Source organism: Apodemus sylvaticus, chromosome 16 (assembly GCF_947179515.1).
Source record: "Apodemus sylvaticus chromosome 16, mApoSyl1.1, whole genome shotgun sequence".
NCBI classification, from domain to species: Eukaryota; Metazoa; Chordata; class Mammalia; order Rodentia; family Muridae; genus Apodemus; species Apodemus sylvaticus.
The window spans coordinates 72,166,709-72,191,345 of NC_067487.1; the positions used below are offsets into that span (position 1 = coordinate 72,166,709).

Consider the following 24,637-nt stretch of genomic DNA (forward strand, 5'->3'; position numbering starts at 1 on the left):
TGTACGTTAAAATTCTTCCCTTTCAAGAGGAACACTCCTCCACTGTTGGTGGGGTTGCAACCTGGTACAACCTGGTACACTCTGGAAATCAGTCTGGCGGTTCATCAGAAAACTGGGCACGTCACTTCCGGAGGACCCTGCTATACCACTCCTGGGAATATACCCAGGGGATTCCCCAGCATGTAATAAGGATACATGCTCCACTATGTTCATAGCAGCCCTATTTATAATAGCCAGAAGCTGGAAAGAACCCAGGTATCCTTCAATGGAGGGATGGATACAAAATATGTGGTATATACACACAATGGAGTACTACTCAGCCATTAGAAACAATGAATTCATGAAATTCTTAGACAAATGCATGGAGCTGGAGAACATCATACTAAGTGAGGCAACCCAGTCTCAAAAGATCAATCATGGTATGCACTCACTAATAAGTGGATATTAGCCTAGAGAACAGAAATACCCAAAACATAATCCACACATCAAATGAGGTACAAGAAGAACGGAGGAGTGGCCCCTGGTTATGGAAAGACTCAGTGTAGCAGTATAGGGCAATACCAGAACAGGAAGTGGGAAGGGGTGGATGGGGGGAAAGGGGGGAGGGAAGAGGGTTTATGGGACTTTCTGGGAGTGGGAAGCCAGAAAAGGGAATATCATTTGAAATGTAAATAAAAATATATCAAATTAAAAAAAAGGAACTTACACCTAAAAAAAAAAAAAACAATTCTCCCCTTTCTTTTTTTTTTAAATCAGATATTTGCTTTATTTACATTTGAAATGCCACCCCCTTTCCTCATTTCCCCTCCAAAAATCCCCTATCCCACCCCTCCTCCCTCTTCTCAACAAACCAACCTACCCCCACTTTCCTGTCTCTGGTTTAAACAGGTACAGTTCATGGACCATCAGCAATGCAAAATCATTGTTGTGTAGATATGTGATGTGGTAATACACCTGAAACTGGAAGTTCTTCAATAAATAGCATTAACTCGAGGTGGTTTTAATTGACCAATTTAATGATACTGATTATCTCCATTTTCTTTCAAGATCAATTTGCATAATGATTAAATAGAAAAATGCAAGTAAGATTTAATTGATTCCCCCCCCCCCCAGGAAACAGCTTATCTGTCCTTTCTACTTTTTTTAGAAATACCCAAAATGAGGAAAGCATCTCAAATTAGGAAGAAGGCATTAACAAGTAAGACAGATGTCTGTAATATAGTTCACATTTATTTGAAACAATAAGTAACAATTTTGGCGAAGAATATGTTTATGCGATATAAAAATTGGTTTCTGCATATTAAAGAACCCCAAAGAATAAAATTTCTGTACTTCAGATGTTACATTTTTTATTTTTAAGCCTTGTTAGCATTTTAATTCCTGATATTATTTATAAATAGAGTTTTAAAGTGCTGTATTTTTAAGTGCTTTTTTATTTCAGGAGCTGAATATTAGGCAGAGCCCGGCCATTCTCCAATTATGTTCTCCAAAAAACCTTCGTGGCTGAACAAGAAACAAAAACAATCTCTAAAAAACCAGTGGGTAGAACTTTCTAAAGCGTTAAACAGTTCCCATGGTTGTTCCTTAGTTAGTTGCCATTCCCTACCTCTTGTGGGTTGCACCGTCTGAAATGTGGAGGACTGACCTTTAATATCAGAATCAAGCTCGGATGACGTAGGCCAATCACAGCCAATCTACATCATTGCTTCTTTTAATTTCTCATCTGAGAGACAACCACTGCTCCAGGATGCAGAAGCTGAAGCTTTGCAACTTCATTCTTCAGTTCCCATCAAAATTTCTCTTGTGCTTTCGTAAGTTATAGTGAGCTTGATCGACCCATGTAAATTATTTGTCTACCACTGTCTGCTCATTCCCCAGGATGAGTTCTGGGGTGAAAAAGAAACAAAGTACTTGAAATACTTCCTACACGGAAGATTCAGAGTATTTGTTGAAGAATGTAGCTGTGGCCAAGGAACACGTGGGCAGTTCATTGTTCTATATAACCATCTTGACCAAGTCAGTGTCTTTCCAGAACCAGGAAAGTTAAACATCAAACACAGAAAAGCAGATGGATGATTGTGGGACTCAGCATTTTCTGTTGGTAAACAGAGTTGTCAAAATTATAAAAATTTGGAGTATAAGAAATAATTTAACTCAAATCTGAGCACAAAAATATCATTTCTTTCTTGTTTTATTTTGAAGCACACATGTGCCTGCCTGAGTGCAGGTCTGTGTATGTGTGCAGGCGTGTGCATGTGTGTGTGTGTGCAGGTTTGTGTGTGTGTGTATGTACATGTGAGTGTGTATGTGTGTATGTGTACACACCTGTATGTGTTGAAGGATAGTTAATACATTGTCCACAGTGGACAACACCTAGGGAGGGGTGCTTCACAAGGTTCAGAACTTCTGTCTCCACATCCTATCCCACAGAAAGCCTCGAGATTAGAAACGAACTGTCTGGAGGTCAGAATTCAGGTCTTCATACTTGGGCAGCAAACATTTTTCTAACTGAATTAACTCTCCAGTCTTCTGAAAGTATGGGTCAAATGATCTCAGGTACTTCTAACATCTAAAAGAACAGTATTAATGCTGAAAGGATAGAACTCACACAGGATATTTACACTCTCTGGGCATTGTATAGAATGCTTATTAGTTAGTGTATTAAATTGTATTAAATTGTCCTAAAGCCCAATGAAATGGGTATTTACTGTCTTTCATGGATAAAGAAATTTTGGTAAGGGAAAAATATAAAAATTTGAGTTCAAACCATAAAAAATACGAGCCGTTTAAAAATATGAGCCCACGAGGCCTAAAAGAAAACAAACATACCCAAATCTTAGAGAATTTTAAATGCCATCAAATAAAGTTTTATAAACTGTAGACATAAGAGGTTCAGGATCTTTAACACAGTGGTGTTCCTAACAACTTCAATCCATTCCTGAGATAAAAAATACTGTACTGAAGTCTTCACTATATTGAAAGAAACTGCCTTTAGAATTTAACACACATTGATGTGTAGACATAAAGGTACTTTTTCAGTTGGTACAACTAGCCAGAATTTAAAAAAAATTACTTGCTTCATATTCCATGGATAATAATGGAGATTGCTAATATAGACATGTAGGTCAATTTAACAATATTTACTTAAATGTTAACAAACTATCAATGTTTCCAACACCTACTCTTGGAGTATAGAGGCAGAGTGTAAAATGGTCTTGACAAGCAATTTACTAAAACCACTATGTATTAACTAATCATCATCCCTCTGTCAATATCATAGATTTTTTTGATTTGCTATTCCAAGAGGAAGAAAAAATAAGATTGCTGGATTCAGCAAAATAAAATATTAGACTCCTAGTTCAATTTGAATTTCACATAAATCAGAATGCCTTTTCTGAATATTTTTCAACAATATTTTTGGACAAGATTATTCTCAAACTTATTCATATTCATATTCATATTCAGCTGTTTCCTGTATTTTTATCTGTTAACCTTAAAAGACAGAAGTTGCCATATATAGTATCATTAGGTACTAAATCATTCATAACAGTAGCTAACATTTTCACAGTAGTGATCTCCTCTGAACTTTATACATGTTAAGCTATTTAATCTTAAACATACCCTATGCCATATTCAGTATTCTCCCTATTTAGCAAAAGAGAGTACTGAGAGAATTAAAAATAGATAGATTCCTTGACTATGTTCACATAATTAGTTACTAGCAGGAAAGTCATTTGGACCCAGAGGGTCTGTGGTAGAGTTTAATTCTCCAACTATTATGGTGTTATAGTGGCTATTCCTGGTTGTCAACTTGACTATATCTGGAATGAACTACAACCTAGAATTGGAAGGCTCACCTATGATCCTTATCTGGAAGCTCAGAGATATAAGTTTCTGACCTGGATCTTGGCATGGAGATCTTGAAGCATAGTAGCCATGAATTTCAGAAGATTAAGACAAGGAGATCTCCAAGTTCAAGATCCTCTGGGATTAGAGGCATGGAGACACCCTCTGCTGGAGACCTACAGTCTTTAATCTGGGCTATACCTTCTGCTGGATATCTATATAAGGACATTGGAAGAAGGAAGATTGACTCACTCTTCCTTGCCTGCTTGCCTCGTGGGACTGAGCAACTGCTAGATCATTGGACTTCCATCCACAGCTGCTGCTGCCCATTTTTAGGGAGTTGGACTATAGACTGTAAGTCATCGACAAATTCCCTGACTAAGACAGATGTACTCATAAAATATATCAGTTCATTAAAAATTATCCTATAAATTGAAAACAACTTAGCTGTTTAGAACAGTTTTATAAAATTTCAATGTATCATATATGCACTTAATCCTTCTTAGTTATTGGTAATACTTATGACCATTGTTTAGAATATTTATCATTGTGAATGTTTAGAAATATGTCTGTGTATATGTGTACATATATTTAAGGTCAGTTTAAAATGTTATATAGATTACAGCCCATGCTTGCCAGTGAAAACCACGACCAGAACTGCAGATATAGATCTACTTTCTCATTGATTTTATTTGACTCTAAATGTCTATCTTTGGTAGACTTTATTTTGGCTAGTGTGAGGAATAATTAATGTTTGGTTGTCAAATTCATTTATTTAATAAATGTCAAATCAACATAAGCCTGAACTTTTAATATCCAAGTAGTTTTTAATTAAGTATATGTAAAGCTCATTAAAATATTTCCCTAGGAATAATTTATTTTTTCAAGCTTCATCTTTCATAAAGAATCCATGTATATTTGTCCCCAAACTCACTTTTCTATGTGCAACACACCCCTTATAGCACGAACATCTCAGAGTGTGGAGTTAAGAATGTTTCATTCAGCTTGAAGACTCAGATGCAGGCAGCCTTTCACCACACTCTGAGAAAATGCCTTTGACGCCCAGGATGTTAGAAGATAGAAGCAGCTGTTGGTATACTTTCCTCCACTGAGAGCTTTGAGCTGTCTTATTTTTAGAAATGTCTCTATATCCCATTAGAGAGTCTGAGGCAGCTGTAGAAACATATGCATATATATTTAGTGTTACATTCTAAAGTACTTTTAGTTCCATTATCTTGCATTGCAGCTCCTCCCATATCATCAGACATATGTCTAACAGAACAGATGTATCTTGTGGTACTCATGAATGGGCATCAAGTATGGTATCCTTGGGGATTAAAACTCTAAGGTGCTTTTCACAAGAAATGAAGGCTGAAGCACCAGTAGGTGGTACAAAGTTAAAAGAAGGGGAAAAGGTGACTCAAATTTTGAGAAAAGTATTACACATTGTTTACTGTGAAAGATTGAAATGCTCACCATGTAGAAAAGAAAGAAACCTAATTTATTTATTCATTTACTAACAACACTTGTTTTTGCCAATTATGTTGTTTAAACACTAGGTATAAAAGACAGATGCAAATTTGAATACAATTACTACAAGATTCTAATGTGTGTTGCATTTTAAAACACAGAACTAGTTATTAATCATGATTCTACCTAAATGATTGTTGCCTTCTCTCTTCACAATGTTGAAAACCCTTGCATGAATATGCTTCTGTTGCATAGCATATAATCAAATTAATATAACAACCAGTTTTATTGAGTAAAGTTAAAAAACACATACTCTACGCTTGTCTAAATGTTTCTGATTAAGAAAAAAACCAACTAGCAATAGAAAAAAAGGAACAGGCAAAAACATAAATCTATTATAGAACAAATATGTGGTCAACAAGAAATAAAGGACATTTTTATAAGTTAGAGTTCATGTTACACAGCATGGGATATGTGTTTCAAAATAGGTACTGCTTAAGTTTGGTGTACTATTTCAATGTAAATTGGTGAATATACAAATAGGGACTCAATAGGAATATTGTATGCCCATCAGGTATAGAACCTCTTTTACTAGAAGACAAATACAGATTTGTGGTATTTATAGGATAAACTTCAACTTATATAAACAGCACAACAACAACACACTCATTGTTAAGGAACAGGGAAACAGTTGTAAAGGATTTCAACAAAAGACAAAAACTTTATCTACTTGACTGAAAAATATTATGTATTTAAACTTTGATAGCTAGGCTCTTTGGATTATTGGAAATATTTCTCAACTATCAAGGTATCCTATATTACTTTCCTTTATTAGAATGGTCAATGAATATGACCCATTAAAATTAAGATGGTATCAACTAATCTTAAATTACATTTGGGCTAACTCTAGTGTATGAAGATGAGATAAAATCAATGTATAGAATGCATTTGGAAAACTTAAAAACAAATGTAGACAAAGAGGTAATAGAAATCATTCTCGATATTGTCTATAATGGAAATGGAAGAATATTATAAATGATAAAAGTGTATTTGTAAATATATATTATTAACTGAAAAAATACACAGATATTAGATTTTATTCATTATAAATGGATTTAAAAGTTATACTAACCAGAAACAAAAATTAGAATTTGAAATTAGTGTTAAGTCATAGAATCTATGTTGTTTTTCATACAAAGCCATATCATAAAAAGATGTTTATCCATATCCTTATTCTGAAAAGAAATATATAAATATGTAAATATAATATATTAATATATGCCCATATATATGAATACTATATGTATATTTAGAGACAACTATGACTGTATGAGTTTGGTTGAATTAAACTTATGAAGGTCTAGGCTATGATACTGAACTGTAAATAATCCATGAAACAACCCAGGCAGAAGAGATATAAAAGCAGCTATGTCTCCCCACCCACAACATTGTCTAGAAATAAATGTATTTTATCTTGATATTAACTAGTGACTATATTATTGAAAACTAAAACAGACACATAAACATACATATTAACAGATATCATCAAAACAGTATTACCTAAACATTATAGCATCATTGACTTGAAGTAAAAATTATGAAGGGGTCTTAATAAACCAACAAACGATGTGGATTTAACCATGGCCAAGTTTTCTGGACAAAACACACATATCTAGAATGTGACATACATGTAATAATTACATATCACTGAATTATAAGAATATAATTATTCCTCCTAGTTATTATTTATTCTATTTTAAAACTAAATAAGTTTCTAAATGTTCAGTGTCCAGTGTTTACTAATGTTATAACTGCATACATTTTTAACCATGGGAACAATTAATTAAGTAAAGAAGTGATATTAAGAGATATACTAAATGCTGTCAATCACAGTAAATGTCTGGGGCTCAGCTGGTTAGAACTGATCAAGGGTGTTACCTCCTGAGAAAGGCAGTCACTTCATTTATTAGACAATCTAGTAAACACTGTGTTGATATCACTGTATGCACTGTCTAATCTGTGCTGTGTACCCTTTGCATTGCAGATTGGCTGTGCAAACTTCAGCAAATTTCTCTGACTCCATAACTTCACTATTACACAAATGTGTTAGCTCACTAAAAGGGCTGCTTTACAGTCAGATAGGATCACCAATTAACATTGACTTAATTTTTCTTATGAATCCTTACAAATGTTCATTTGATTTCAACTATTAATCTCAAAATATAGTTTTTACTCACAGGAGTACTTTTCAACTTATTGTTTAAACAAGAGAATGTATTAGTTTATAAGTAGAAACACAATAATGTCACAAAGTTAACTTACACACATACATGCAGAGAGACAAACTGGATTTAACGTCCAGGACTTAAGAAAATGAATGGGTCTGCTGAACTCTTATCTAATGTATCAAGTCCTGCTATTCAGCTTTTCAATGTTTTTAAGTACTGCCTATTAACAAGTGCTTGCAAATACCTTCGTTTTCTTCATGGATTTTAAAATGTTGAATCTAAAATCCTATGTAATATCTTTATGTAAATACCTCTTAAACTATGCTTTTTGCTTATTTCTATTCTTTTTTTTTTTTTTAAACTGGAATAGTAGTGAACTCCTTTGATAGAACTGCTTATAAGGGCTGGAGAGATGGCTCAGCAATTAAGAGCACTGACTGCTCTTCCAAAGGTCTTGAGTTCAAATCCCAGCAACCACATGGTGGCTCACAGCCATCTGTAATGGGATCTGACTCGCTCTTCTGGTGTGTCTGAAAATAGCTACAGTGTAATTGCATATAATAATAAATACTTTTTTTAAAAAACGAAAAGTATTGCTCATAAACATTTTTTAAAGATTCTTTATATGTCAAATAAAGCAAGCTCATTTTTTTCATTCCTTGCATTTACTTCAAATATACAAGTGTTCTAAATCAGGATATTTGTTTCACATCTATGTCCATAATAATAGATTTTTATTTTGGTCTTCTTTATGGATGCGTTCATCATATGGTTGCTATGTATATAATAGTGGAAGTGTGCACTGAAAATCAGAATACTTCCTTATCGACTACTCCTGAGAATCCAATGGTTAGTTAATCCTTGAAAGCCCCTTTTTCTCTTCTTTTGTAAAGCAATAGTTGAGAGACTTAGGCAAGGCAGATATTAATTCTATGGCTATGACATACTTTCACAAACAGTCTAAATTAAATAAGACTTATTTAATTAAGCTTAAACTTAATTTATTTCTTACACATATCAAACAAATTAATATTAAAATGAATCTTTCTGGGGTAAGATACTGTCTAGAATAGGTCAAAACTAAAACAAACTGACCATTTTATTAATTTTACTTATATGGTTGAAATAATATATAAGACTACCTTGAATTAATAAATACATGATATAATACAATAGACAAAAAAAACATTTCCTTTGCTATAGTATTATTTTTTGCTATTAATACATTATACTGTATTGCCATTTATTAATTTTGGTAAATGAATTTTGACAATGAATATGCATTTTCTATAGTTATCACCAAAAAGCTAATGAATACTTATATAGCCTACTCACTCTCAAGAACTTATGATACATTATTCTAAAATCCTCTTGAGGGAGGACAGTGTTCTGCTAGGTAATCTTCTGTGGGATCCTTTTTTTATTACCTAGTTTCTTTATTTGCATTTCAAATGCTATCCCCTTTCCTGGTTTCCCCTTTAAAAAGGCCCTATCATGTCCCCCCTCCCCCTGCTCAACAACTCACCCGACTCCTACTTCCTTGTCCTTGAATTCCCCTATACTGGGGAATCAAGCCTTCTCAGGACCAAGGGCCTCTCCCCACTTCGATGTACAACCAGGCCATCCTCTGCTACATTTGCAGCTGAAGCCATGGGTTGCTCCGTGTATTCTCTTTAGTAGGTGGTTTACTTGCTGGGGGAGTTGTGGGGGTACTGTTTTATTCATATTGTTGTTCCTCTTATGGGGCTGCAAGTTCCTTCAGCTCCTTGGGTCTTTTCTCTAGCTCCTCCATTGGGGACCCCATGCTCAGTCTAATGGTTGGCTGAGAGCTTCTCAGGAGACAGCTATATAAGGCTTCTGTCAGCAAGCACTTGTTGGCATCCGCAATAGTGTCTGAGTTTTGTGACTGTATATGGGAAGGATCTCCAGGTGGGGCAGTTTCTGGATGGTCTTTCATTCAGTCTCTGCTCCACATTTTGTCTCTGTATTTCCTGCCATAGGTATTTTGTTCCCCCTTCTAAGAAGGACCAGAGTATCCACACTCTTTGATCTTCCTTCTTCTTGAGCTTCATTCAACACAAATCAATTGCATTCTTGTTTTTCCCCTCAGATTCTTGAATCATAACAAAATAAATTAAATTTTATAATTTCCTAGATTATGAGGAATGCTTTCATTTCTGATTCATTAAATAATAAATGTTTTCTCTTCTTGTTGAATCAGTTGTGCAACTAACACCATAAATGTCAGAGAAATTTACTCAGCTGTTGAAAGTTAATGATGAAGCAATTAAAACACATGGGTGTTCAACAGTAGAGTTTCAGTAAGGAAGATCCAAAATTAACATAATATACATTTTAAATTATTAATATTTATTACTACTTTAGGTAAAAAGCTGGAAAATCTCTTAAATAAATACAATGTTTTATTTACTTATTTTTAAATTTTATTTTGTGGATGCCAATCTATGGCATTTGTTAACACTGCTTGTATTCTGTTGCCTGTTTAAATGGATTTTTCCTTGCATTTCAACTTTAACTTGAAATTCTACACTGGAGAGATACGAACACACACAGATACATACACCCACAAGGACACACACACCACACATACATACACATAGACACCCCACACACACACACACACTGTTCTAATTTATTTTTCTGCTGCTTTGACAAAACATTTTAACTAAAAATAACTTGGGTTTGAAAGGATTTATTTGGATCATTTCCAAGTTTCGCATGGCCTTTGTAGGAACAGAATGACAATATTGCTACCCTGGGGCAGGGCCCGCAGGTGCTGGTTTCCGTGAGAGTGTCATGGCTTCTGTGGGTTTAAGGGTTGTTTGTATAATAAAGTACATATTTTATGTTTCTCCTTCAAGGAATGTCCTTCCTGCTGATGTTAATGAATCCATGATAGTCAGAGACAGACTGAGTCAGGGAGGTGAAGGTCTGGTTAATGTCTCAGCAAAATGGTAAATGCTGGGAGTAACAGGATACTCTTAAGGCTGTGGAAAAGAATATGGTTTCAAAAATATATAATTTCTCAAAAAATAAAGGATAAGATATGAGTTACATAATGGGTTTCACAAATCTAAAGGAAGAAACGCAGCCGATGTGAGCCAACCTATGAGAAAGACACTAAGGACGGGGTGTAGAGATGTGGGATGATCACAGGAGACCCTGCCCATCCAGCTAAGTTGTTTTCTTCTGTTGGTTTGTATGTTTGCTTGTTTGCTTATGCTTACAAAGGCAGACAGATTCCTGAGTTCAGGGTTGGCCTGGGACAGAGCAAAGATAGGTCCTGGTATGGTAGAAATGATAATTTCAGGGTGGAGTCCCACCCAGCTAGATTATCATCTGTGTTCAACAGAGGCAGTGAGATCTCTGGATTCTTTTGCAACATTAGAAGGAAATGTGTGCTTGCTGTCTCCTAAGAATCAAAGGGCTGGGGTCACAGCATGCACACTCACTGGATCTTCAAAAGGCAACCTGGAATAAGTGACTGGGTTGATATGCAAAATAAATGACTGGCTTCATGGTCTGCAAGGATGATCTATTCAGAGAATATTTTGGAATAGCAAGAGAGAATTGCTTAGAGAACTGTCTCAGGCAGAAAATAGAGAGAGCTGTCCGAAGATCTCCAGAGAAAGTACAACAGAGAGAAAGCAATCTGGAAAGCTGTCTCAAGCAGAACATAGGCCTCCAGCTCGAACCCATGATTTGACTCCAAGTCATTTGTTTTCACGTCTCCCAGACACCGTTTCCCAGAGCCCTCTCCAGGCTGAGGTTGGTCCTTGGCAGCTGATACTTTCATTTCATTCTTTATTTTAGGGAAGTCAGGGCAGGGACTCAAGGCAATAACATGGAGGCAGGAAGAAGCCATGGAGAAGCTTTGCTCACTACTCACTGCCTTGTTCCTCTTCAAAGGTAGCTCCGGTTGTTTTGTTTGTTTGTTTTGGTTCTTGTTTTTGTTGTTTTGTTTTGACCACCTGTCCTGAGCAAGCACTACCCATAATGGTCTGGTCCATCCCACATCGATCATCAAGAAAATGGCTCACAGTCTTGCTTATAGCTCAATCTGATATAATCGTTTTCTTATTTGAAGTTCTATCTTATTGGATGACTGGCCTTGTGTTGAGGTGACACATGACCAACCAGCATACACGTCTTCATATTTTATTAAGCTTGGAAGGTCTGAGATGACATCTTTATATTATACAAACTACAGAAAGGGATTATGAGACAATGGTTCTCTAATTTCTGCTAATTTAACTGAGAATCCAACATGACTTTCAACTACTTCACTGAAATCTAACTTTACAAATTTATGGTGAAATTTTTTTAAATATGAAACCAGAATGTTATTGAAATACTCATTTTATTACTTCTTTTTCTAATTTTTTATATTCTTTGTTGATATTCCAAATGATTTCCCCTTTCCCGGTTCCCCCCTCCCCATAAGTCCCATAAGCCCTCTTCCCTCCGCCCATTTCACAACCACCCCCTCCCACTTCTCTGTCCTAGTAATCCCCTACATTGCTGCATCAAGCCTTTCCAGGACCAGGGCCCTCTCCTTCCTTCTTCTTGGGAACAATTTGATATGTGAATTGTGTCTTGGGTATTCAGAGCTTCTGGCCTAATATCCACTTATCAGTGACTGCATTCCATGTGTGTTCTTTTGTGAATGGGTTACCTTACTTAGGATGATATTTTCCAGTTCCAACCATTTGCCTAAGAGTTTCTTGAATTCATTGTTTTTAATTGCTGAGTAGTATTCCACTGTGTAAATATACCACATTTTCTGTATGCATTCCTCCATTGAGGGACATCTGGGTTCTTTTCAGCTTCTGACTATTATAAATAAGGCTGCTGTGAACATAGTGGAGCATGTTTCCTTATTGCATGCTGAAGAATCCTTCTTATTTTAATTTAAGTAATATTATTTTACATTTTGAGTCCATAATATAATTGCATTATTTCTCCTTTTCTTCCTATTACTTCTATGTATGGTTTCAGGGTTGGTCTTGAATAACCAATTCTACTCAAATATGAGGAAGACTATTTCTTCAACTCTGAGCATTGCTAAGCAACTGCCTGAGGTTAACTGAGTAGGCTTGAGGTATCTGCTGTCTTTTGCTGTCTACTTTGGCATGTCTATTTGTTCTTGTTTAGCTCTTGTTCAGGCAGTCATGCTTGTGAGACTTTATGGGTATAAATCCTGACCTTCCTAGGAGATAAAATCTCACATCAAACTTGTTGATCCTCTGGCCGTTACAATTTTTCTGCTCCTCTGTCCTCAATGATCTCTAAGCTGCTAGTGCAGGAGTTGTTTTAGCAAGATAACTCAGACACAGAAAAAACTAATCACTTATTGTTTCTTCTCTGAGACAGCTATCTTCAGACTTTCTGAATAACTTCAGAAAGCAGGACCATTACTGAGGTGGAGGTTGGTGCCAATACAGAGGGAAATATATGGATATACATGACCTGACCCTAAGGAAATGCAAAAAATAAATGGGCTCTAATTATGGAGGAAGAAGATAAATACAAAAAATGAAAATATGTCTGAAAAAATCATATTCTTAATGGCAATGATTTACTTAAAAAGCAACCTCTAATACACTTAAGACTATTTATAAATATACATATGTGGTTTAAATAAACATTTGTCATCTAGACAGATAATTCTCCCTGCAGAAGGCAAAAATCATTTACCCAGAAGCCAACATCAGGCAAGAAGCTCTTATTTGAGTGTCTGGTCAGAGATGTCCAAGAGAATCCTTCAGTAATTGCTTAAGACTCCACACACTTAAGATGCTTCTGAGCTGGATGTACTTTACCTGAACACCTCCTTCCTATGGAGTAGCTTTCTCAGTATCAGAAGGAAGGAAACAAACAAAAGTCCTAGCCAGCTATGATGCTAATGAACCACAACAGGGACCAACATGGCATGATAAACGCAAGGGTGCAGGAAAGTCATTAAGTGCACATATCTTGTCAGGAGCCAAAGGTTCTGCAATTAGATTTAAGAGTGAAAGTATGCCTTGTTCTAGAAACCTAGACAATTTCTCAGGATTGGTAAAATCATAGATCTTGGAGGACAACCTATAACCACCACTTTACTAAACCAATATAGTCTCTAATTATACTCTAAATATGTTTCCTTATAGACAAAGGCAAGTGTAGTCCTCATCCCTTATTGAGGAAATTTTTCTGTGACTAATGGAGACCATTACAGAAAATCACTACTAATCATATGTGGAGTTGTAGGACCCAGAGACAATAGATATTCTCTCTCTCTCCCTCCCTCTTCTCTCTCTCCCTCTCTCCCTCTCTCTCTCTCCCCCCCCCCCTCTCTCTCTCTCTCTGTCTCTGTCTCTGTCTCTCTCTCTCTCCTCTCTCTTTTAGGTAAAGATTTTGATATAATCCAACTATGAGTGAGAAATATCCATAAATCAGCTATTATTACTATAGGTTCTTCAGTGAGAGTTTTAAGAAGCAGAAATTATCCTTTAACTTTGGATGGGCCACTCAAGCCATCGGTTTTGTTTGTTTGTTTTTGTCTTTGAGAAATGGTTTCTATGTATAACCCTGGCTGTCCTGTTACTAGTGCTGTAGATCAGGTTGACCTTGAACTCAAAGATCTACCATGGACAGGCCTGGAAACCATCTTAATGGGGCTTTCTCTACAAAGTTTTGATTATGTATTCAAGTTTAGGACCACAGCATGGTAAGAGGCCATTGGTTAGGTACTCAGAGAAATGCTTCCATGGATGTTGACTATGAACCTAAACACAGCTTTGTTAATTTTTAGGTAGAACATTCATAAGGATTCCTGATGTAATGGTTTGTATATGATTGGCCCAGGGAGTGACCCTATTAGGAGGTGTGGCCTTTTTGGAGTAGGTGTGTCACTGTGGATGTGGGCTTAAGACCCTTAAGACCCTCACTTTAGTTGCCAGGAAGTTAGTCTTCTACTAGCAGCCTTCAGATGAAAATGTAGAACTCTCAGCTCCTCCTGAACCATATCTTCCTGGATGCTGCCATGTTTCTGCCTTGATAACAATGGACTGAAACAGTGAGCCTGTAAGCCAGACCCAACTAAATGTTGTCTTTTATAGAACTTGCATTGATCATGGTATCTGTCCATAGCAGTAAAACCCTAACTACGACACCTGATGAACAGTAGTAATTTAGGGAATTTATCAGTCATGATTTGCACACATGAAACACTAATACAGCAGCATCTGCATGAGTGTTCCAGACACTGTGATATCATAGAAGACACAGGCAAGATCATTAGAGGACTGATAACTTATAATAAATTTCATTTACAAGTACTATTTGATTAAGCAACAAAACATTAAGCTTGAATAAAACTCCTCCATCTATTGCTCATGTGTGAGAGTAACCTGTTAAAAACTTAATTTAGAAAGGATGAGCAATGAAGGAAGGAAACTGAAAAGACAGAATGGCTTCCCTTCTGAAGAGCTATTGCTCACCATTGATGCATCACATTTAAAAACACAGCTAAATTAATTATTTCAGAAACCTCATTTAAGGATAAAATGTAATCTATTCAACAGCTCAAAAATCACTATATACATTGTTTTCTTTTATAAAAAAACAGTCACACTTTCAATTAAACACTTACCAGCACCAACACTATCTGTGTGCAGTGGATAGATTCCATTTTCTTGAGTAGAAAACATGGGGAAAGTATTCCTATTCTATAAGTTTTTCCTTGTACAATGCCAGAAAAATAAATAAATTTTCTAAGTTGTCGGTTTATTTTTTTCTTAGAGAGTCAGGATATATTGTGACATGATAAAAATTAGATATCCACTTGAAGAAGTGCTCTCAGAATTGACAGAAAATATGTCATCGAGAGAAAAAAATCGATGCCAGTGTGCAAGAGCCTTTAAGAAGACATCTTAACAAAATGATGGATGGAGGCTTGCTCTAAAATCTCACAAATCTATTCATGTAAATATATTTATTTAATTTTTATCTTTCTAAAGAAAATTGCCTTTAGCCATGCCTTTGTGTATGTATTTCTAGAATATACCCATCTGTCTAAGTTGCTATTTGAGTATATAATAGTTTTCAGATCTACAAAGTTCAATGAATCAGGAATAATCTTACTTACAATCAGAATATCTTAGAAGTGACTTGGATACTTTATAATTTTAAATATTTTATAACCAAATGTCAAAATTAGTTTATCTTTATCACTGTTAATCCTAAGGAAGGTAATGGATATTGTCCACAGTTTATTCCCACTGTGAATTTGAAAGGACATATATTATTATTATTATTGTTTTTTAGAATCTTGATCTTTGCTTACACACACAGACACACACACACAAACACACACACACACAAACGCAAACACACATTTAAAATCTTACTGATAAATTTTGGTATGCAGTTATTATTCAATGGCAAAATTCTTACCTAATATGCCTGATAACTAGAATAATGATTTTAATATATGTAACACTTGGCTTTTTTATACTGAGAATCAAAAATATATGTATAGAGCAAAATGCATTGCTTGAATTTCTTCTAAAATAATTATCATTATAACATATCTTCCACATGTAAGCATCAATTATTGTATTTGGTTAGGCACTGGAGTACAAATAGAGAAAGTAAACAGACAGTCATTGCAATATACCAGACATTCTGAAACTCACAATCTGGCTTGGGAGTAAAACTTCAAAATAGCTTGATATTACTACTGTGAGGGTATTGCTGAAACCATGGTAAAGCAACAGTCTTATCTTCTATGGCTTTCCTTCCTCGTGTTCCAGTCATGCATAAGCAATCCAATATTGAAGTGTTAAGTAGAAATTCCAGAAGTAAATACTTCTCAGCTCTTAGGTGGCAATCCTCCCTGGGCGATGCCATGGGTATTTGAACTGACATGCACTTTGCTCAATACGTGAGTCATGTCTTTGTTCAGTGTATCTATTCTGTGTGTGCTACCATTAGTCATTAGTCATACTGATTATATTACCTGTCCCTAGTTGAAATCATTTTGTTCAAGTAAGCTTTACTTTTCTCCCAAATTATATGCAAATACAAGAAGAATGATGAAAATGAGGAGCCACAGCACAAAACAAAGACGGATCAGATTTAGTCCTTTCACTAACTGACAGCACTGCAAAGCATCCTGGGAGATATCCATATATAGATTCAGTATGATCTGTGCTTTTAGACCTCCAGAGGCGTCTGAGAAGTTATTCACCCATGTTAGTGTGAGACTAATGTACACAGGGAGATTCTAGTTCCGATACAATGGCATAGTCTACAGACATGCCTCTCTATAATAAGGGACATCCAAAGTTGAGCTGAAGGATCTGGTGTCAGAAGGCTGATTATTTTGTGTTCTCCTTCCCTTTAGAAAGAAGAAACTTCCAATAAAGCAGGGAGAGGCAGATCATGTTAAATTTGAGGAACTTGAGGAAATTAAAATGAGTAAGGTGAGAGATGAATGAGGATAAACTAGGGGAGATTTTAGGCTGTATTAGAAATCTATATTTTATTCTTAGGCCTAGAGAAAGGAATTTAAAATTGCATTGTAGCATACACACATAAGCATGTGTCCAATTCACACACTCACATATTATGATTAAAAAAAAACAGATTTTTTTTAAAAAGCAAAAGAATGTAAAAATGTGGTTAATGCATTTCAAGAGGAACCTGAGAAATAGGAGTGGCTTAGATCAGAAAGTTACAGTAAGAATTAGATTCTTACTGTAAGTAAGGATTGGAAGAATGGTCATAATTTCAAGATGACATGGTTTCCATGTCAATAGTTAAAAGCACCAGTCATTGGTCAACCAGTAAATCCAAGGCTTTGGCATGGATAAGAGAGACGTAAGTGAAAGGAGAACTCAGTAGATGAGGGGCAATGACAACAAGGAACATTTAACAAGTTCAGGAAAGAGGAAAATGAAGTTTGCTATCACATTAGTCATTTAAAGATGGACCCTAAGAAACAAGTGACAACTTCAGAGCCTGAAGCATGCTGATACTTGAGTATGGGAGAGGCTTCAGGAGTACATTATATATAATCATTAGTTACATAAGTGATTTAATGTGGTGCTATTGGCTAGATGAGAACTGCAGTTTGGATTACATAGTAAAAACAGAAAACACGCCCCTGATTTAAAATAAAAATAGTAGGAGAAACTCATATATAACTATGTATAATGCTTGTAACCTAAATAATGCGTCAAGTAAAATTTAAGGCAACTAAGGAAAAAATGGAGCATTTCATTTTTTCTTTTTTTTCTGATTATTTTGTAGTTCTTTTTTTTCTTTTCTATATTCTTTGTTTACATTCCAAATGATTTCCCCTTTCCTGGTTCCCCCCTTCCCATATGTCCCATAAGCCTTCTTCCCTCTACCCATTCTCCAATTAACTCCATCCTTTTTCTCTGTCCTGTTACTCCCTTAAAATGCTGGATCAAGCCTTTCCAGGATCAGGGCCCTCTCCTTCCTTCTTCATAGGAGACATTTGTTATGCTAATTGTGTCTTGGGTATTCAGAGCTTCTGGGATAATTAATATCCACTTTTCAGTGATTGCATTCCTTGTGTATTCTTTTGTGATTGGGTTACCTCACTTAGGATGATATTTTCCAGTTCTAACCATTTGCCTAAAAATTTCATGAATTCATTGTTTTTAATTGCTGAGTAGTATTCCATTGTGTAAATATACCACATTTTCTGTATCCATTCCTCCATTGAGGGACATCTGGGTTCTTTCCAGCTTCTGACTATTATAAATGCAGCTGCTAAAGATCTTCACCAACCCTACATTCAATAGAGGGCTAATATCCAATATATATAAAGAACTCAAGAAGTTAGACCCCAGAGAACCAAATAACCTTATTAAAAATGGGGTACAGATCTAAATAATTTTCACTTGAAGAAATTCAGATGGCCGAGAAGCACCTTAAGAAATGCTCAACATCATTAGTCATTAGAGAAATGCAAATCAAAACAACCCTGAGATTTCACCTAGCACCAGTCAGAATGGCTAAGGGTAAAAACTCAGGAGACAGCAGGTGTTGGGGAGGATGTGGAGAAAGAGGAACACTCCTCCACTGCTGGTCGGATTACAAGATGGTACAACCACTATGGAAATCAGTCTGGCGGTTCCTCAGTAAACTGGACATGACACTTCCTGAGGACCCTGCTATACATCTCCTGAGCATATACCCAGAGGACTGCCCGGCATGCAATAAAATTGAGCATTTCTAACTGTAAGAACGAGAAAACTGAAAAAGAGTATTAGAAATTTCAGGGGACCTTAGTAAGGACAAATGTGACTTTGCAAGGATTAGCATTTGTTGTTTAAATGTTTTTGTTATGGTGGTGGTGGTGGTGGCCGAGCTATACAGAGCTACCATGGTTTATCAAGTTTCTAAGCTCATTAATCGAGCATGAAATCAAAATGTAGTTCATGTAAATCAAAGAAACCACTTTATGAAATCCAGCAATCATGATTCTGTTATCACAAGAGACATTAACAAAAATAAGTATGCATGATGGTATCTGACACATAAAGGTATTTCAGGAGGTCTGTTTTAAAAGGAATTAGATGTAACCTTATTTAATTGCAAGTTGTAAACAGACTGCAGAATCCACATTTTTCTTTTATAATCTAATTGAATGACAGTGTAATCAAATTATCTTATTGCTAAGCAACCACAGGTAAAGAGATACTTTGTCATGAGTCATGATATCATGAGACTCCCTGTAGGTCAGTGGCCTGATTTCAATTTCTTTGGATTCTGATGTTAATTTTCAAAATCAAATATAATACAAACCATCAGAACAGATAAAACATAGAAAGGAGGTTGTCTCAAATTATATCCAGCATTTTCAGGGTGATCTGGCACAATTTATCCAGCCAACTTGCCCGCGACCTCTATTTATAAGTCAGTGCAGAATGGATACAGGCCTGAGGAATGATTTCATACGAAATTTCTGTTTTCCTAGTTTGGCAAAGTAAAATATGAAAGCATATTTAAAAACAGTTTAAAATGATGATTCTAACATGCAACTAGCAACTCAGAAGTCTTTTAAGGCACAAGAATGGTGGGTGATGAAACAGTCTCAGGCTATTACCTGCAACCATTGTGACTGGTCATTGTGGCCGGAAGTCCAGGCATTTACTTTGCCTTGCTTGTCCAGACGGGCTTTTCTTGGTTCCCAAGTAAACATGTCCATGTTGAGTGTTCTGAAGATGCTGGAGGCAGTGATCTGGTAGTCTTGTATATGGCCTGATTTCATCCCCAAGGGTTCTGAACAGCCTGGTAAAATAAGAAGAGCTCTATGAAAAAAACAATTTATCATCCTGGAACTTTTCCTTGTTCATTTCATACTGGCAAGAGAAGACGGAAAATAATGCTATTCATTCCCCCAAAGAGAAAACATCTAAATTCAAAAAAAGACCTATAATCAGAAATAAATCTGAAATAAAATAGAAAAACAAGATAGCCAATTCAAGTTAGTTTGTCTGAATATATTTTGGAAAATTTGAAAGCAAGACAGACAATTCAGACTACTTTTCTGTGATAGATGATTTTGCAAAATGAAAACACTGCTGAAACGCTCTCTCCTGTCTCATTACCGAAAGCCTCAAGACTGTTCCCTGGTTTTCGACAATTTTATTGTGTCTTGGAGAATGGGGCATTTTCTCATAAAGTATATTTGGTTTTCTTTTATTTGTTTTCATAATATCGCCAATGGAAATTCCCCCAGTACAGAGTCATTTTTGTAAATTGCTTCATACTCATATTCTAAACTGGACAGCATTTTGTTGTCTAAGAAATAAGCACTACTCTTAGGGTTTAGAGACAGTGCATCACACTGTAGTCAGGCTGGCCATTATTCTAGCAACCCTCACTTAGGCCTTAAGTGGTAGAAAGAAAAGTATGTGGTGAAATCTTCAATACTAATATATATCATTTATTATTGTGGCATAAAAATGGCATAAATAAGGGAGGAAGGAAATATTTATTCAGTATATACCATGTGCCAGGCATTGTTCAGCTGTGGAATTAGAATGTAGAAAAATGATTAGGAGTATATATATATATATATATATATATATATATATATATATATATATGTATGTATATATATATATGTATGTATTTTACTGTTATAAATATAAATATTTATGTATGTGCATATATAAAACATTATTATCATTTTCATAAACTCTTATATTAATACTTAATAACATTGAATACTTCTGTATTTTTGGAAGATTATCAAGTTTACCACAGGTGTTTCCAACTATATTATGTTTCAAAATTTGGATTTGTATGGTATTAAAATGTACTGTCCATGTGTGAGTATGCTAAAAACTTACCAGGTTTGTCTAGGAGACATGCATCTTTCATTACATTGTCCAGTAAACCAGTCTTTCATTTAAAAGCTGCTACATTTTTTCTAAGGAATTAGAACTTCTCCACCCTGATATCTTCCTTGCATACCCTACTCGTCTTTCCTTCACTGGATATGTGGTCTTATACCTATTATATATTTAATTTTTGTTTCAGTGTTCAAAATGAAGATAACAGTAGAAGCTACCTTGGATAAGTATCTTAGGATATTAGTTGATAAATTATGAAGCATTTAGAAGCATTGATAGGATAATCAACATTCAGTAAAGGTTAGCTCTTCTTACTAGTCCCATAAAACTCACTCCAGCAGAAACAAATGCTAAGTCTCCAAGTGTCACTATATCAGTGACAATATGTAATATGCCAAATAGCATATTACAACTGGTTACTGCCATTCCACATATATTACTTTATGTGTAGGCTTTAAGAGAAAGCATAGAACTTTTCACTAATAATAATCTGCTTTATCTAACTGCTGTCTGCTCTAGTCAATCTGAATCAGTCTCTTCCTTCCTGTGGCTGCTCCTCTAAGTCTGCACCTCTGTCTATATTTCCTCTGCATGATAAGAAGAGGAATGGAAACTGTTTTGTTAGTCAGAATCTTACTGAAGAGCCCTACATCCTAAACCCAATGGTAACACATTGGTCTAAAACTAAAATGCAAATTCTGACAGAAAAAAATACATTTCCCTAACAGAGATTCCATGTTCTAATAGCCATAAAGACATGATACTTGTCTTCAGACAATTCCAGAGTAATATGGAATGTCTGAATGAAAACTTCTGAATTCTCCTATTTAGATCCTGCCCTCAGCCCCTGCTGTAGATCTATCTTTGTAAACATTTTTGTTAGCTTTTAGAAGATGTGCAGTAAAATATGTAACTACCTTTTTATTTCTTTATGATTAAAATATCTGAAAAATTCAATAGAAAAGAAATGTATTCGACTATTTCTTTTAATCACACAGTTTACTTCATATTTATTCTGATGTCCAATACATAGCTAAGAAAAAAGTTAAGTAATTATTAATTAGAAGAATGGGAGAATGACTTTTATTTCTCTAATTACTATCCTGATCTATCTCCTTCCAAATGTAGCAAGTTATCTTTCAGACAGTGTAAAAAATATTTCTTTCAAGTGCCTGAGTGAGATTAGCTGCTTCTAGGCAAGGTTAAAGTTCTAAGACTGCTAAAATATTTATTTTGTCTTGGGCTTCCAGTATTTCACACCTTAAAGAAATATCTTAGAATATTATAAAATATTATGCAAATGTTTACTTCCAACAATCACAGCTAAATTATTTTCAATGGACAATATCTCACAAATATTCTTTCTCATTCATGTGATTTTGTGAATACAAATGAACTAACTCCTTTACAAGCATAAACATTGTATGTGGTGTGTGTGTCTCTCTGTGTGTAAAGTATTAACATAAGCATTAATTGTATCTATAGCAAAATTCTCCTTTTTAAAAACAGTCATCATGATAGATTGTTCTCTGCACCCAAGTTTAAAATCAATTTTTGAGACTGGGAGACAGAGCACTGCTTCCTTTTGAGAAAATAAAGTCTGTAAAGTGTCAGGTGTAACTTCTTGTCAAGCTTGAAAGCAAAATATATTTACACCTTAAGGGTGTAACGGTGTCATGTCTGAGAAGCTGATCCTCATGAATCAAAGGACGGAGGAATTGGGGAAGGTGATGTTAAACAACAAAAACCCACAGGGCTTCCTGCAAACCTCATCAGGCAGTGGCTTCCTGGCGATTGCTTTATGATAAATGGCTTAGGGATGACACTGGCCTCTGGTGACACGGTGACATGCAATACAAACTCTTTGTGGCAATAATTCTGCTCACATTTACTGACAGTCAATAATCTAGTCTAAATAATTCAGAAACAATCTCTCTGCTAAGATAAATTAATGACAGTGAAATCATTCCGTCATAAACAGCAGCAATGTAGAATATATACACGTGATACTTAAGATAGGCTCAAGGTTATGGAGCATTTACTCCCAATTCTTTCAATGTTCATAAAGACTGGTATTAAAATAACATATTCTATTTGCTTAAAAGGGTTTTCTTTTTCTGTAACACAAATAAATACAAGGAGGTAAACAGACATCAAGTATGAAGTTGAACCCTTGAAGAAGATCCTCAGAATTTGCTCCTTGCAGGGATAAGATTCTAGTTAGGGACAGGTAGGGAAAAGTGTGGGTTCATGGGAGACAGAAGATTTAAGATAATGCACAGGAGAGAATAATGAGATGGATCAAACATATATATAGCATCTTCAAAACTAACTTAATTTTTTAACCAGAATTGTTCTTTCAAATTTGGAATATGTTTTAGCTGTTTGGGGTCTTATGCTAAACTGTGACATAAGCAAACACTCTAATTTATTCACAGTTATTTGATCAAAAGAAATCTTTTGCTACCACGGCAATGATAGGTAAGTCTGAAATACAGCAACTGTCCACTAAAATATAATTGAGTTGAATATGCAGAAGTGATTTTTCTGTTTAATTCATAATACAGTTAAAAATGGAATTCAGATGTAAAGTTTTCAGATTTGTATCTTGTTCTGATGATCCTGGAGGAGAATTATTTAACTCTATGGTGTTTGATAGATTATCCTTGAGCTAGATAACCATGACATATAATAAGCAGGTTGCTAGATGAGAATGCTCAAAAATGAATTTATCGTAGTGTTCTTGGTGTTGATGTATTGTTCCCAAGGGTGGGATGATAAATTTACATGTTTCATAAAATCTAAAAGGAAAGCGCCAAGCTTAAAGATAAAACTCACTTTCTTTGAAACTTTCAGCCTAAATTTGCACAATTTATGAGGTCAAGCAGATTGTATTTTTAAATTGAAATTTCATTATGAAACATAAATCATATTTACAACCAAGACCAACTGAGTATATATTTTGACAACAGTTTCTCATGAGAATTCCTTGTATTCTCTTTTATTACACAAGGATATACTTGATGTTATACTACTTCTATATGGTGCTTTACAACTTTATTAGTCACATAAACAGCATGCTTTTACTTACTGAACCATGCCCTACATATTCTGCAAAAAAAAAAAATTAACTTCTGTAAGTGCTGAAAACCTAGAGATTAGTAGCTGGCTGCATACAGAGAGCCAGGGCTTTATCTTTTGGGCTTTATCTTTTCTTTAAAGGCAGTTTCATCATAGAAAACAGTTAACTTACCTGAAAGCTCACAGCCAAGAAGTTCCATTCTTAAAGTACAGTGCCTTCGACAAATTTGGGGGTAGAGTCTTACATACTGAGCTTTGATTGGGGGTGTGAAAGAATTAGCATAGGGTGTGTTGTTATCAACGTTTCCACGGAAGACCTGTGTGTAAAGACATGTTCCAGATTTTAAAAGTTGAGCATGATGGCACATGTTTAAATAATAGTATTAAGGAAGCTGAAATAGGAGGTTATTTCAAAGATAGGAGGATTACTATGAGATCAAAGTAAGCCTATGTTGTAAAGTGACACCTTGCAACTCATATATGTGTGTGTGTATATATATATATATATATATATATATATATATGTGTGTGTGTGTGTGTGTGTGTGTGTGTGTGTATGTTAAAGGTGTATTTGTGTGTGTGAACACACATGCATGTGCACGGTATGTG

General features: G+C 35.2%; 1 protein-coding gene across 2 annotated transcripts in view; it reads right to left on the minus strand.

The window, feature by feature from the left end:
• Positions 1-24,637, minus strand: part of Edil3 (EGF like repeats and discoidin domains 3) — a 513,587-nt gene that overhangs the window by 114,935 nt on the left and 374,015 nt on the right. For both annotated transcript variants that reach the window (XM_052159696.1, XM_052159695.1), the window contains 2 exons: positions 24,201-24,345; positions 19,693-19,877 (listed from right to left, as the gene is read on the minus strand). In XM_052159696.1, coding sequence (XP_052015656.1) covers positions 19,693-19,877; positions 24,201-24,345 — 330 coding nt within the window. The remainder of the gene's footprint in view (positions 1-19,692; positions 19,878-24,200; positions 24,346-24,637) is intronic.